This window comes from Pristiophorus japonicus, chromosome 17 (genome assembly GCF_044704955.1).
Source record: "Pristiophorus japonicus isolate sPriJap1 chromosome 17, sPriJap1.hap1, whole genome shotgun sequence".
In the NCBI taxonomy this organism is placed as follows: Eukaryota; Metazoa; Chordata; class Chondrichthyes; family Pristiophoridae; genus Pristiophorus; species Pristiophorus japonicus.
Genome location: NC_091993.1, coordinates 20687034 through 20700150, shown reverse-complemented (window position 1 = coordinate 20700150; position 13117 = coordinate 20687034). Strand labels below are relative to the sequence as shown.

At 42.9% G+C, this 13117-nt stretch overlaps 1 protein-coding gene across 2 annotated transcripts in view; it reads right to left on the bottom strand.

The window, feature by feature from the left end:
* Positions 1 to 8458: 8458 nt before the first annotated feature.
* Positions 8459 to 13117, bottom strand: part of mrps11 (mitochondrial ribosomal protein S11) — a 28267-nt gene continuing 23608 nt past the window's right edge. For both annotated transcript variants that reach the window (XM_070858454.1, XM_070858453.1), the window contains exon 6: positions 8459 to 9707. In XM_070858454.1, coding sequence (XP_070714555.1) covers positions 9600 to 9707 — 108 coding nt within the window. In that variant the 3' untranslated portion in view covers positions 8459 to 9599. The remainder of the gene's footprint in view (positions 9708 to 13117) is intronic.

The window sequence follows — 13117 nt, the reverse complement described above, 5'->3', positions numbered from 1 at the left end:
ACCTGGAATATTAGGTCCTTCATTGAAACATCTGCGAACTCCTTTTTTGACGTGGAAGCAAGTCATCCTTGTTTTGAGGGACTGCCTATAATGCTGAGAGATATGTTTGGACAGTCTCAAGTGAGTTCCTAGTGGACATCAGCCTACAGATCCAAATTGCTCCTAATTCACCACTAATTGGCAATCTTACATGGGCACAGGGGAAAGGGAAAAATGCAGCAATGCAGAAGGGGGTACTCTTCTGAGGTGGGGGCTGAGGCATAAGGAAAAAATAGGTCTTCCCACATTATCCTGTATGTGAGATTGGCCTCTCCCGAACTCGGGTGTCACTCAATGTGCCTCTGCTGATGCCTGCTCTTCGATTACATCCGTCTCTAATCCCATTTTCCTGCCATGTCTCTATGTCTGATAAGGAGTGGGAAGATTTCCAGCTTTAGAAAGAAAAGGTGACTAATTGAGACACGGGTGCACAATGTGAGACAGTGCCAGCTAATCTTCAGCTTGGCACTTTTTTACAAAGACTTAAAAAAAAACCATTAAATTTTCCATGATCTGCAGTGAATTTGCATGTTAATAGGTTAGAGAAATAAAAACAGAAAATGTTGGAAATACTCAGCAGGTCAGGCAGCATCTGTGAAGAAAGAAACAGTTAACGTTTCTGGTTGATGCTTTTCATTAGGGGATGGGAGGACACTGAGATCAATGACAGTAATATTGAAGGGTAAATTAAGATTCCATCATTCAGGCAGTTTTTTCCTCGTGAAATTAGTTAAGTGTTACTGTGGAACAGTTACATTGAATGCCTATTTTAGCAGCTTTGAAAGTATATAAGTCCCCAGGCCTCGATGAAATGCATCCCAGGCTGTTGAGCAAAGTAAAAGAGGAAATAGCAGATGCCGTGACTATCATTTTCCAATCCTCTTTGGATTTGGGCATGGTGCCGGAGGATTGGAGGACTGTTAATGTAATACCCTTGTTTAAGAAGGGAAAAAGGGATCGGCCGAGTAATTACAGGCCTGTCAGCCTAACTTCAGTTGTGGGAAAATTATTGGAAAAAATCCTGAAAGCCAGGATAAATCTACATTTGGAAAGGCAACGGTTAATTAGGGACAGTCAGCACGGATTTGTTAAGGGAAGATCGTGTTTGGCTAACCTGATTGAATTTTTTTGAGGAGGTAACCAAGAGGGTCAATGAGGGTAGTGCGTACGATATAGTGTATATGGACTTTAGCAAAGCTTTTGTTAAGGTCCCACATGGTAAACTGGTCACGAAGGTTAAAGCCCATGGGATCCAGGGCAAAGTGGCAAGTTGGATCCAAAATTGGCTTGGAGGTGGGAAACAAAGGGTAATGGTTGATGGATATTTTTGTGACTGGAAGGATGTTTTCGTGGGGTTCTGCAGGGCTCAGTACTGGGCCCTTGCTTTTTGTGGTATATAGCAACGACTTAAATCATACTCCCTATATTTAAATCTAAGAAGTTTGCAGACGACACTAAAATTGGCTGTGTAGTTGATAATGAAGAGGAAAGTCATGGGCTGCAGGGGGCTATCAATCTACTGGTCAGGTGGGCAGAACAGTGGCAAATGGAATTTAATTCCGAGAGGTGTGAGGTAATGCACTTTGGGAGGGCTAATAAGGAAAGGGTATACACATTAAGTGGTAGGACACTTAATAGTGTAGATGAACAAAGGGACTTTGGAGTGCTTGTCCACAGATCCTTGAAAGTTGCAGACCAGGTGGATAAGGTGGTTAAGAAGGCATACGGAATGCTTGCCTTTATTGGCCAAGGCATAGAATATAAGCAGTGAGATTATGCTTAAATTATATAATACTTTGGTTAGGCCGCAGCTGGAGTACTATGTGCAGTTCTGGTCACCGTATTATAGGAAGGACGTGATTGCACTAGAGAGGGTACAGATGAGATTTACTATGATGCTGTCTGAAACATAGAATGAAACATAAAAACATAGAAAATAGATGCAGCAATAGGCCATTCGGCCCTTTGAGCCTGCACTACCATTCAATAAGATCATGGCTGATAATCACCTCAGTACCCTTTGCCTGCTTTCTCTCCATACCCCTTGATCCCTTTAGCCATAAGGGCCATATATAACTCCATCTTGAATATATCCAACGAACTGGCATCAACAACTCTCTGTGGCAGAGAATTCCACAGGTTAACAACTCGCTGTGAAGAAGTTTCTCCTCATCTCGGTCCTAAATGGCTTATGCCTTATCCTTAGACAGTGTCCCCTGGTTATGGACTTCCCCAACACCGGGAACATTCTTCCTGCATCTAATCTGTCCAGTCCCGTCAGTATTTTATATGTTTCCATGAGATCCCCTCTCATTCTTCTAAACTCCAGTGAATACAGGCCCAGTCGATCCAGTCTCTCCTCATACGTCAATCCTGCCATCCCGGGAATCAGTCTGGTGAACCTTCAATAGCAAGAATGTCTTCCGCAAATTAGGAGACTACAACTGAACACAATATTCCAGGTGAGGACTTACCAATGCCCTGTACAACTGCAGTAAGACCTCCCTGCTCCTGTACTCAAATCCCCTAGCTATGAAGGCTAACATGCCATTTGCCTTCTTCACCACCTGCTGTACCTGCATGCCAACTGATGTACCATGACACCCAGGTCTCATTGCACCTCCCCTTTTTCTAATCTGCTGCCATTCAGATAATATTCTGCCTTTGTGTTTTTGCCACCAAAGTGGATTTCCTCACATTTATCCATATTATACTGCATCTGCCATGCATTTGCCCACTCACCCAATCTGCCCAAGTCAGCCTGCAGCCTCTTGGTATCCTCCTCGCAGCTCACACCGCCACCCAGCTTAGTGTCATATGCAAACTTGGAGATATTACACTCAATTCCTTCATCTAAATCATTGATGTAAATTGTAAATAGCTGGGGTCCCAGTACTGAGGCCTGTGGCACCCCATTAGTCACTGCCTGCCACTCTGAAAAGGACCCGTTTATCCCGACTCTCTGCTTCCTGTCTGCCAACCAGTTCTCTATCCACATCAATACATTACCCCCAATACCATGTGCTTTAATTTTGCACACCAATCTCTTGTGTGGGACCTTGTCAAAAGCCTTTTGAAAGTCCAAATACACCACATCGACTGGTTCTCCCCTGTCCACTGTGCTAGTTACATCCTCAAAAAATTCTAGAAGATTTGTCAAGCATGATTTCCCTTTCATAAATCCATGCTGACATGGACGAATCCTGTCACTGCTTTCCAAATACAGTGTTATTTCATCTTTAATAATTGATTCCAACATTTTCCCCACTACTGATGTCAGGCTAACCGGTCTATGATTCTGTTTTCTCTCTCCCTCCTTTCTTAAAAAGTGGTGTTACATTAGCTACCCTCCAGTCCATAGGAACTGATCCAGAGTCGATAGACTGTTGGAAAATGATCACCAATGCAACCACTATTTCTATGTCGAAATCTCGACTAGGGCCACCTACTTAAGTACTCTGGGTTGCAGACTATCAGGCCCCGGGGATTTATCGGCCTTCAATTCCATCAATTTCCCTATCACAATTTCCTGACTAATAATGATTTCCTTTAGTTCCTCCTTCTCCCTAGATCCTCTGTCCCCTAGTATTTCCGGAAGGTTATTTATATCTTCCTTCGTGAAGACAGAACCAAAGTATTTGTTCAATTGGTCTGTCATTTCTTTGTTCCCCATTATAAATTCACTTGATTCTGACTGCAAGGGACCTACGTTTGTCTTCACTAATCTTTTTCTCTTCACATATCTATAGAAGCTTTTGCAGTCAGTTTTTATGTTCCCAACAAGCTTCCTCTCATACTCTATTTTCCCCCTCCCAATTAAACCCTTTGTTCTCCTCTGCTGAATTCAAAATTTCTCCCAGTCCTCAGGTTTGCTGCTTTTTCTGGCCAATTTATATGCCTCTTCCTTGTATTTTACACTATCCTTAATTTTCCTTGTTAGCCACTGTTGAGCCACCTTCCCCATTTTATTTTTACTCCAGACCGGGATGTACAATTGTTGAAGTTCATCCATGTGATCCTAAAATGTTTACCATTGCCTATCCACCGTCAACCCTTTAAGTATCATTCGCCAGTCTATTCTAGCCAATTAATGTCTCATACCATCGAAATTACCTTTCCCTAAGTTCAGAACCCTAGTCTCTGAATTAACTGTGTCACTCTCCATCTTAATAAAAAATTCTACCATATTATGGTCACTCTTTCCCAAGGGGCCTCGCACAACAAGATTGCTAATTAGTCCTTTCTCCTTACACATCTAGGATGGCCAGCCCTCTAGTTTGTTCCTCGATATATTGGTCTGGAAAACCATCCCTAAAACACTCCAGGAAATCCTCCTCTACGGTATTGCTACCAGTTTGGTTAGCCCAATCTATATGTAGATTAAAGTCGCCCATGATAACTGCTGTACCTTTATTGCATGCTGGAATGGAGAATCTTTGTTGAGGAAAGATTGGATAGGCTGGGTTTGTTCTCATTGGAACAGAGGAGGTTGAGAGGAGACCTCATTGAGGTGTACAAAATATTGAGGGGCCTGGATATATTAGATCGTAAGGGCATATTTCCATTGGTGTAGGGGTCTATTACGAGGAGGCATAGTTGTAAGGTGGTTGGTGGAAGATTTAGAGGGGATTTGAGGGAGGGCATTATGCAGAGGGTTGTAGGGATCTGGAACTCACTGCCTGGAAGAGTGGTGGATGCAGAAACCCTCACCACTTTTAAGAGATGGTCGAATGGGCATTTTAAAGTGCCGTAACCTGCAGGGTTACGGAACGAGAGCTGGTAATTGGGATTAGACTGGATAACCTTTTGTTGGTCGGCGTGGATATAATGGCAAGTACTGCAGGGAATCGAATACAGCCAGGGTGATCTCCTGGACTAGTTTCGATCGCCTGGATGGGTCAGAGAGGAATTTTCCCAGATTTTTTTCTCCCTAAATTGGTCTGGATTTTTATCTGGTTTTTGTTTCTCCCTGTAGATCACATGGCCCCGGTTGGGGTGGAGTGTAGAATGTTTCAGTATAAGAGGTGTCGCAGTTGTGTGAGGTGGACTGGGTGCTCTTTGCCTTTCCGCCATTGTTCATGGGTTTATATGTAACCTTCAGGGTTGCTGACCGAGGGCCGTGCAGCTCTTTGTCGGCCGGCACGGACATAATGCCAAAATGGCCTCCTCCTGCGCTGTAAATTTCTATGTTTCTATTGCTCCCCGATGGTTCAATGAACGAATGCAATACCTGCTGTGGTACTGACCTGTACAGACCAGGAAAGGCTTCAGTTCAGTGCTGAATTTTATAGTTCTTAAAACATATATGTACTTGTTCTTTTATGAATGTCCAGGATCAGAATAGAATCATAGATATTTACAGCACAGGAGGCCATTCGAACCACTGTGTTTCATTATATTAGCCCCAAAGTTCAATAATCCCATACTCTTATACCCCTGAATTGCATCCTTCACCAAAAAGCTATCGAGTTCCCTTTTAAAATTGCTGACACTACTTCAATGTCTCCATGGGCAGTCTGTTCCACACATTCAGCACCCTCTGTGTGAAGCAGTTAATCTGTTCACCTCTTTTAGCTCGAGTCTGTGTGTCCCCAGTGAGTTTCTGGCTATTTCAAACAATTTGGAATCTTGAAATCCTCGATATGGCATCCCCTGAGTCTTGCTTTTTGAAAGATAGTGTGTGTATGTCACGGCAAAAGGAAAAAGACGCTAAGTAACTGCCGTTCTTGTGCCAAGGTGAGGAGTTACGAATGACAAAAAAAGCTGTGTTCTGCTGACAGGCTTAATAGGATCTAATGACCTGAGTGACTAGACGGACTCTTCTGCCCTTTTCAGAATTGAGCAGTCTACTAATTGCTGTTGTCTTGGCAACCCAGAGCAGTGCAATGGAGATAGTTGTTTGCTTCAAATTCGTCCCTCTCAGAAAATTGCCAGAAATACACAGCATCTCGAGAGAGTAGACAGGTGAACATTTCAGGTCGAGATTTGTCTTCTGACATTCTCCACTTGAATCGGCAACCTACCGTTTATTTTTCCAGACACTAACAGAGTGTTGTATATTACTGTCTTTTTCTCTTTTATTTCACGTTAATAACCCCACTTTTTTTTCAACTTCCCAATTTTTTTATGGTCCTGGCCAATATTTATCCCACAATCAGTATCACTAAAGCAGATTATCTGGTCATTATCATATTGCTATTTGTGGGAGCTTGCTGTGTGCATATTGGTTGCCTACATTACAACAGAGATGATACTTCAAAAAAGTACTTAATTGACTGTAAAGTGCTTTGGGACATCCGGTAGTTGTGAAAAGGCACTATATAAATGCAAGTATTTCAATTTTTTTTGATGCTGTGTGAAGTAGTCTCATTCAGCACTGGGCTGTGATCTAGTCTTTAACGCACTACAAGATTTAGTACTGAAACTAATTGTCCTGTGTTTTTTTTTAAACTGTCATGTTCTGAAATGATTTTTCAAGCTAAAAAGTACATTAGTTGGGCTAGTTATTAATACGCCTCTTGAGTGTGTAAATGCTTGTTGTGGTACTGATTCATATAGAGCTGGAAATTCTTGTGCATTAAGCCTGCCCCGTGCTAGCTCTTCAATTGGAGCTATCTAATCCAATTTCCTTGCATCCTTTTATGAGAGACTGGGAAGAGATGAACGTATCTCCGAGATAAGTGAGCTTATCGCGGCTTAGTACAGCTTAGGGGTGTTATAAATTGCCCCTACGGCTGTACCAGGCGGAGAAGTTAGGGAGGTGGCAATTGGCCTACCGGGAAGTATGTGTGGACACCAGTTGAGCACAGGATTGGGCGTCTATGCGATGCCCTCCATTGACGAATAGTCCAAGAACACTCAGTTTAGGCTCGTACACAAAGTGCGGCCAACTGGGTGGAATCCCAGAGTCTGCCTGTAGAACCACACTCCTGCACAAGTCAGCACCTTTAGGATAGGAAGGGTTTAAAGTTGGTGAGAACAAGACGGGGGGGGGGGGGGGGGCGGGAGAGAGAATTAAAGAAAACAAATAGAAACAGGGAGCAAAGTAGGGATAACAAGAAAAACTGCCGAAAATCTTAAATACAAGCATTCACTGAAATATTTGCAGTGCTCGTCTCTGAAATAGTGGCTATATGTTCGCTAAAAGCTCATTGAACATCAAGCGCATTCTGAGTGGGTTCATTGGCGATCTGCAAAGCTAAAACCGACTGCAATTTTGTGCACCAGATACTCAAGTACAGACTGCTGAAGGAAAGCTGAAAATGTACTTTAATTATAAGGGATAGACAAGATGAAAAGCTCTAAGTGCACTTTGTAGTTTAAGTAAATTTATTTCCTGTTTTTTTTAGACAAATACATGTGCTGAGGTTTCAGGGATATCAAATGTAAAGGTCAAGGGGAATGAGTTAAGCTACTGTTCTGGCTATTAGGCCGCTGATGGTAAACTTTGCAGTGTGCCTTTCCAAAGTGAGTGCTAATTATGCAGCCATAATGCTAAGTGAACAGTGCGTTATGTAAATACCAAATACAATGATTGCAGTGAAATTGTCTGTTCTTCAGAACGTAACACTGTTGAATAATTTCAGAACGTTTCCTCCGCAGGGGTGCGAGTGAGAGAACACTTTCATAGAGTATCTGACGGAAAAGTTTTCAAGAGTACTGCAACAGGGGATGTTTATTTTGTTCCTCGGGGGCTGCTCTGTTATATGCTCTATATTGCCCCAGCAAGTAACCCCATATACTTCAACCCAATCTCAGAAGAGTGCTCCTATTACACTAGTGTGGCATTTTTTACATTTTCCATATTAAGAACACAAGAACATAATTAGGAGGAATAGGCCATATGACCCCTCGAGCCTGCTCCACCATTCAATAAGATCATGGCTGATCTTAGACCTCAACTCCACTTACCTGCTGATCTCCTTATCCCTCCATTCCCCGAGAGTCCAAAAATCTATATATCTATCTCGGCCTTGAATATACTCGACCAATCCACAGCCTTCTGAGGTAGAGAATTCTAAAGATTCACAACCCTCCGAGTGAAGAAATTCCTCCTCAACTGTCTTAAATGGCTGACTCCTTATCCTGAGACTATGCCCCATAGTTCTAGACTCTCCAGCTAGGGGAAACAACCTCTCAATATCTACCCTGTCAGTCCCCCTCAGAATCTTATATGTTTCAATGAGATCACACCTCATTTTTCTGAACTCCAGATTATAGGTCCAATCTACTCAATGTCTCCTCAATTAGTTTACTGCTGAATTGGGAGTGGTGGGGTTGACACTATCCAAATCATTTCATGTCGGACTCTTGCAGCCAACAGTAGGGAATATTAACCCAACCTGTTGCATTTTAAAAGCTGGGAAATAAACTCAGTAAAGGAGATGATTCTTGAGAAAGTGAGTCTAGTAGAACAAAATAAAGAACATAATTTATTCTATGGTTAAACTGGCATTCCAGTCAGGCACTCAGCATCGATACCAAGTACTTGTTTTTGGAACATAATTACAGCAGAAATGTTTTCGTTCACTCTGGCACTAGATCCCCACTGATTTAACCCAGCAGGTAGCTGTCCTTGGACCCTTCCACAGCTCAATTAGTGCGTGAATACAGCGCGCAGTCTCGCAACCAGCTCGGTGTGTCCGCAATCAACACTTACGTAAGGTCAGCAGTTTGGCCCCAGCCCTGCTGTCCTTTGCTTCATTTCAAACAGCACCTCATCTAATCTGCAGCTGCTTTCACTGTCTTGACAGTCATTTAGGAACGGGAAGAAATGTTCATTAATGTCTTTAATGTATTCCTGAAGGTTTTACATATAAGTGGCAAGTTTGCTGGGATAGAATGAAGCTTTGCATTCAGCAGCCCCCCTGCTGAATGCAAAGAAGAGCTTTAATTATTATTAAAGGCTTTTGATGAACAATAAGCCATTCACGCTACCACCTGAAATCAATATGAATGATGCTGCTCTGAGCTGAATTTGATGATCTTACTATTCAAACCGCACTGGGAACACATTGGACATTAACAGATTAGAGCAGGACTCACGTACGGGGTGGTGAGCAACAAAGCAGACGGTTGCACGCACCTGAATTCAATCCGTTTCTATGAAACTTGAATCAGTGTCAAATTTTTCTCCAAATTATCAGTAAGTTAACACAGCAATTGTTGTTTTTTTTTTAAAAGGGGCACTGTCACCCAGATTTTCAGGTTTACAGTGAAGAAACAACCAAGCAGAAACAGGAAGTTATAGAATGCAAAACTAGTTGGATTTCTCCATTTTTCACAGTTTATTTTATGACAGGTTCTTACGATTCTTTTTGTGCTCATCACGGTGAGCGGTGCTAGTGCTGAGGAACTGAACACTTTCTACTTCAGGGCCTTCAATACGAACATATAAAATTGGAACCCGTCTCCTCAGCATTTACCCAGCACAGTCAGTTTTTATTGCTACGTTCGCCCTCTGATAACAGGTTAATTTGAACTCCAACATTTGACTGCAGCTCGTGTTGAATAGGGGACATTCTGGAACAAGTAGCCGGTTTTGTTGATTCCTCTTAGCTTCACATCCTGCGAGCTTTCCGTGGTCGACAGCCATTGTGGGGAACAGGAGTGTTGTCTGTGATTGAAACTACCTGGAGGCCGCCCATGCTTAATCCTTTTATGGCAGACTGCAATGGAAAATAAAAGGGGTGAAGCCAGGAACACAACAATGAAGCTGCACATTTGCTACACACACATCCTCAAATGTATTTAAATAAAACTCATTTACTTTGAACATTTTATCAAAGACAATTAACTGATAATTTGCTGCGTTTATCCCATTAATGGCTCTGCCCACAAGGTCCCAAGTTCCAACCACAGATCTCACCCAAAGTGGCAGTGAGAACACTAAATGGACATCAGCCCCCCCTGGGCTAGGGAGCGGAAAAAAAACAAAGCATCCAGGGGTCCTGCTGCTGAACACTATCGCGTGACCTCTGCTGGAAGGTGCACCTGTGGTCATGGGGAGAAGATGCGAGCAGCTGTGAAGCTCACCACAATTGTATAGCATGTTGACTCAATGTTTAGGCTTAGAGGTGAAGAATGGCCACTTAGGTGTGGCACTGAAGGTCGGCTGGTAATTGTGGAACTGTACCCCAATTAGAGTTCGTGCCTTCAGGACAGGAGAGAAAACTAGGGAGAGAGCAGTGTACAAACGGTCACAGCGTAACACCAATCAGATATAAAGCAATGAGACCTGGAGTAGCATCAATCAGAGTAACAATCAGGCAAGAGTAACAATCAGACAACAGTTAATACCAATCAGATGCAGAGTAGCACCAATCAGATACAGAATATCAGATACAGAGTAACAGCAGACAAGTGTAACAACCAGACACATTACAAATAGCAAATAAATCTTACAATAAATTAGTATAACAAAGGATCTGTGAATAAGTAAAGAACCATCTCAGGAACTGCAAAGGGCAAATGATTTACATAAACAGAAAATCAATTGGGGTTAGCAAGCTGCTCTAGCCCAGAGAACTGAGCTGTAGGTCTGATTCCCACCATCAAATAATATTCAAGGTAGGAATTTACACAGTGACTGAACTTCACTGGGTCTTGATCAGAGTCCTAGCTAGATTGGCCACTGACATCCCATACTCCAATGGGTGTAGTTATCCACATGTGCAATGTCATGTGGTTTCCTCCTCACCCGTCCCCCAACCACCGTTGGGCCTGGTGCTGCAGATCCGCTCAGGAACAGGAAGCACACTTATAGATCATGGTCAGGGGGTAAACTTTACCTATATGTATCCAAAGGACACAGAACAAGCAGGAGGACCACAGGTGAATCACAACCCATATCGGCCTCAAGTTACCCATACTACTAATGCTAATCTTTGCATTGCACGATGAGATGGATGGAATCGTGGGATGCATGCAACATAAAGAAACAACACCTCATCACTGACCCAACAGCAGAGGTCTGTGGCTTTGACCTCCCTCAAAGACAGTGGGCAGCACTCAATTCAATCTGCACAGAGCACAGACGATGCAGCGCCTGCTCCACAAGTGAAGATGAGGGACGACCCGAAGTGCGATTGTGGCCGTGAGTCCCAGACCATGGAACATGTCACATCAACCTGCCCACTGAGATCTGTTGTGAGAGGCAACTCATTTCTGCACTCGGCATCTCAGGAGGCCATCGAATGGATAGCCAAACTAGACATCCAATTATAAGCTTTTCCCGTCATATGAAACAACAACACTGAGTAGTATGTGGTGGGAAAGACTAAAGGCTGGATCAGGGCCTAACACCAATTTATCGAAGACAAGGTAAGAATTCCAGAACACTTGAAATAATTTGACTTATTTTAGGTGCAGGAATTTATAATCCCTGGGAGTGAATACATGCAGCAAGGTCCCCTCCAACCCCCCTCTCCCACAGATTAAAATACAGGGAACAAGAGAGAAAAAAAGGCCTGAAGCTGTCTGTTGTTTATCCGTGCTACAAGTATACTTATTTAATAGTTCGCCTCCTCAACTCTGCCTACTGTCATATAGTCTTAGTGCTCTCATACCAACACACGATGCTCATCATCTATCTAAAACCCAGAGGGAATTAGATAAACACTTGGAGAAATATATTGAAAGGGAATTGGGATTAGAGTACAAAGCCCTAACATGGAACGACCATACAATGGGCTAAATAGCCTCCTCCTGTACCAACATTTTTGTAATTCTACAAATGTACGTGGTGCAAACTCTAGCAATTATCCCACCAATCAGTCATACATGCAAGTAAGAGGAAATCAAGTGTTTGAAGGATTAAAGTCAGGAAGGAGAGAATAAAACTCAGCAGGGAGACCAACAGTGGTGCAATCGTACAGTGAACAGTCTAATGCCATTAGTAGATGCAGCATCAGGCCTGGTTTTCTAAATAAACGTCCCCAGTTAATTTACTAAGAATTAATCAGTGGGTGACCTGGGGGATAATAATAAGGAATAACTGTTTGTGTGGAGAGTTCCGAGAGGTCGCAGAGCCTCGAATACATTTTTAGCGGCATTGGGGAGCAGAGAGAACAGGCTTGCTGAGCCAAATCCATTTTCTTGCTTTGTGCTTTCTTACATAAACTTTCCCACTCTTTAAAATTAGCATTTTTCAGCAGCCCCCCCCCCCCCCCCCCCCCCCCGATGACATGGGTGATAGTGGTTAACTGCAGCTGTGATTCTATGGCCTCCCTGTCTAACGTGTGCATTTTCCTCCTTTCATAATTTTAGTATTTCTAATGAAATCGTAAAGGTGCTTGAATATAGTGACTAGAGGAAGTGACCCCTACAACTCACACAAGTAATGTTTGTTTCAGTAATGCTCTCATTTCACATTTGCTAAACCTTTGTATGAAGAACTAGTGCAGACCCATCTTCTGTTTCTTTACTTGTCCCATTACCACCCCTTTTTGACTTTCCCCCTTGTCACTGTGGCCATTTAATCACTCTGCAAAGAAGGGAAAATTGTGATACCAAATGTTTAAGCAATTGTGTTGAGAACACAGGAATTAGGAGCAGGTGTAGGCCGTAAGACTCCTCGAGCCTATTTCACCATTCAATAAGATCATGGCTGATCTTCGATCTCAACTCCACCTTCCTGCCCTATCTCCATATCCCTCGATTCCCCCAGAGTCCAAAAATCTATCTATCGCAGCCTTGAATATACTCAACGACTGAGCATCCAGTCCCACTCCAACGTGCACGACCCTTAATTTCCTTCTGAAGTGACTGAGCAAGCCACTCAGTTGTATCCAACCACTATCCCGGAAGTCCCTACCTAACAGCATTGTGGGAGCAACTACAACACAAAGAATGCAATGATCACCTTCTCTGGGAAACTAGGGACAGGCATTAAAGACTGGCCTTGCCAGCAACACCCACATCCAGAAAATGATTTTTTTTTAAAATGTGGATTTGAATCTAAAGCAGACTGATGGGAAGAGTTTCTTCTGCTGGCTGTGAGGATTTTCTCAATGAGCACAAAAATTCTGGGAAATAAATAATGCCTCAGAAATGGACTGTATCTGTCAGATTTAAACTC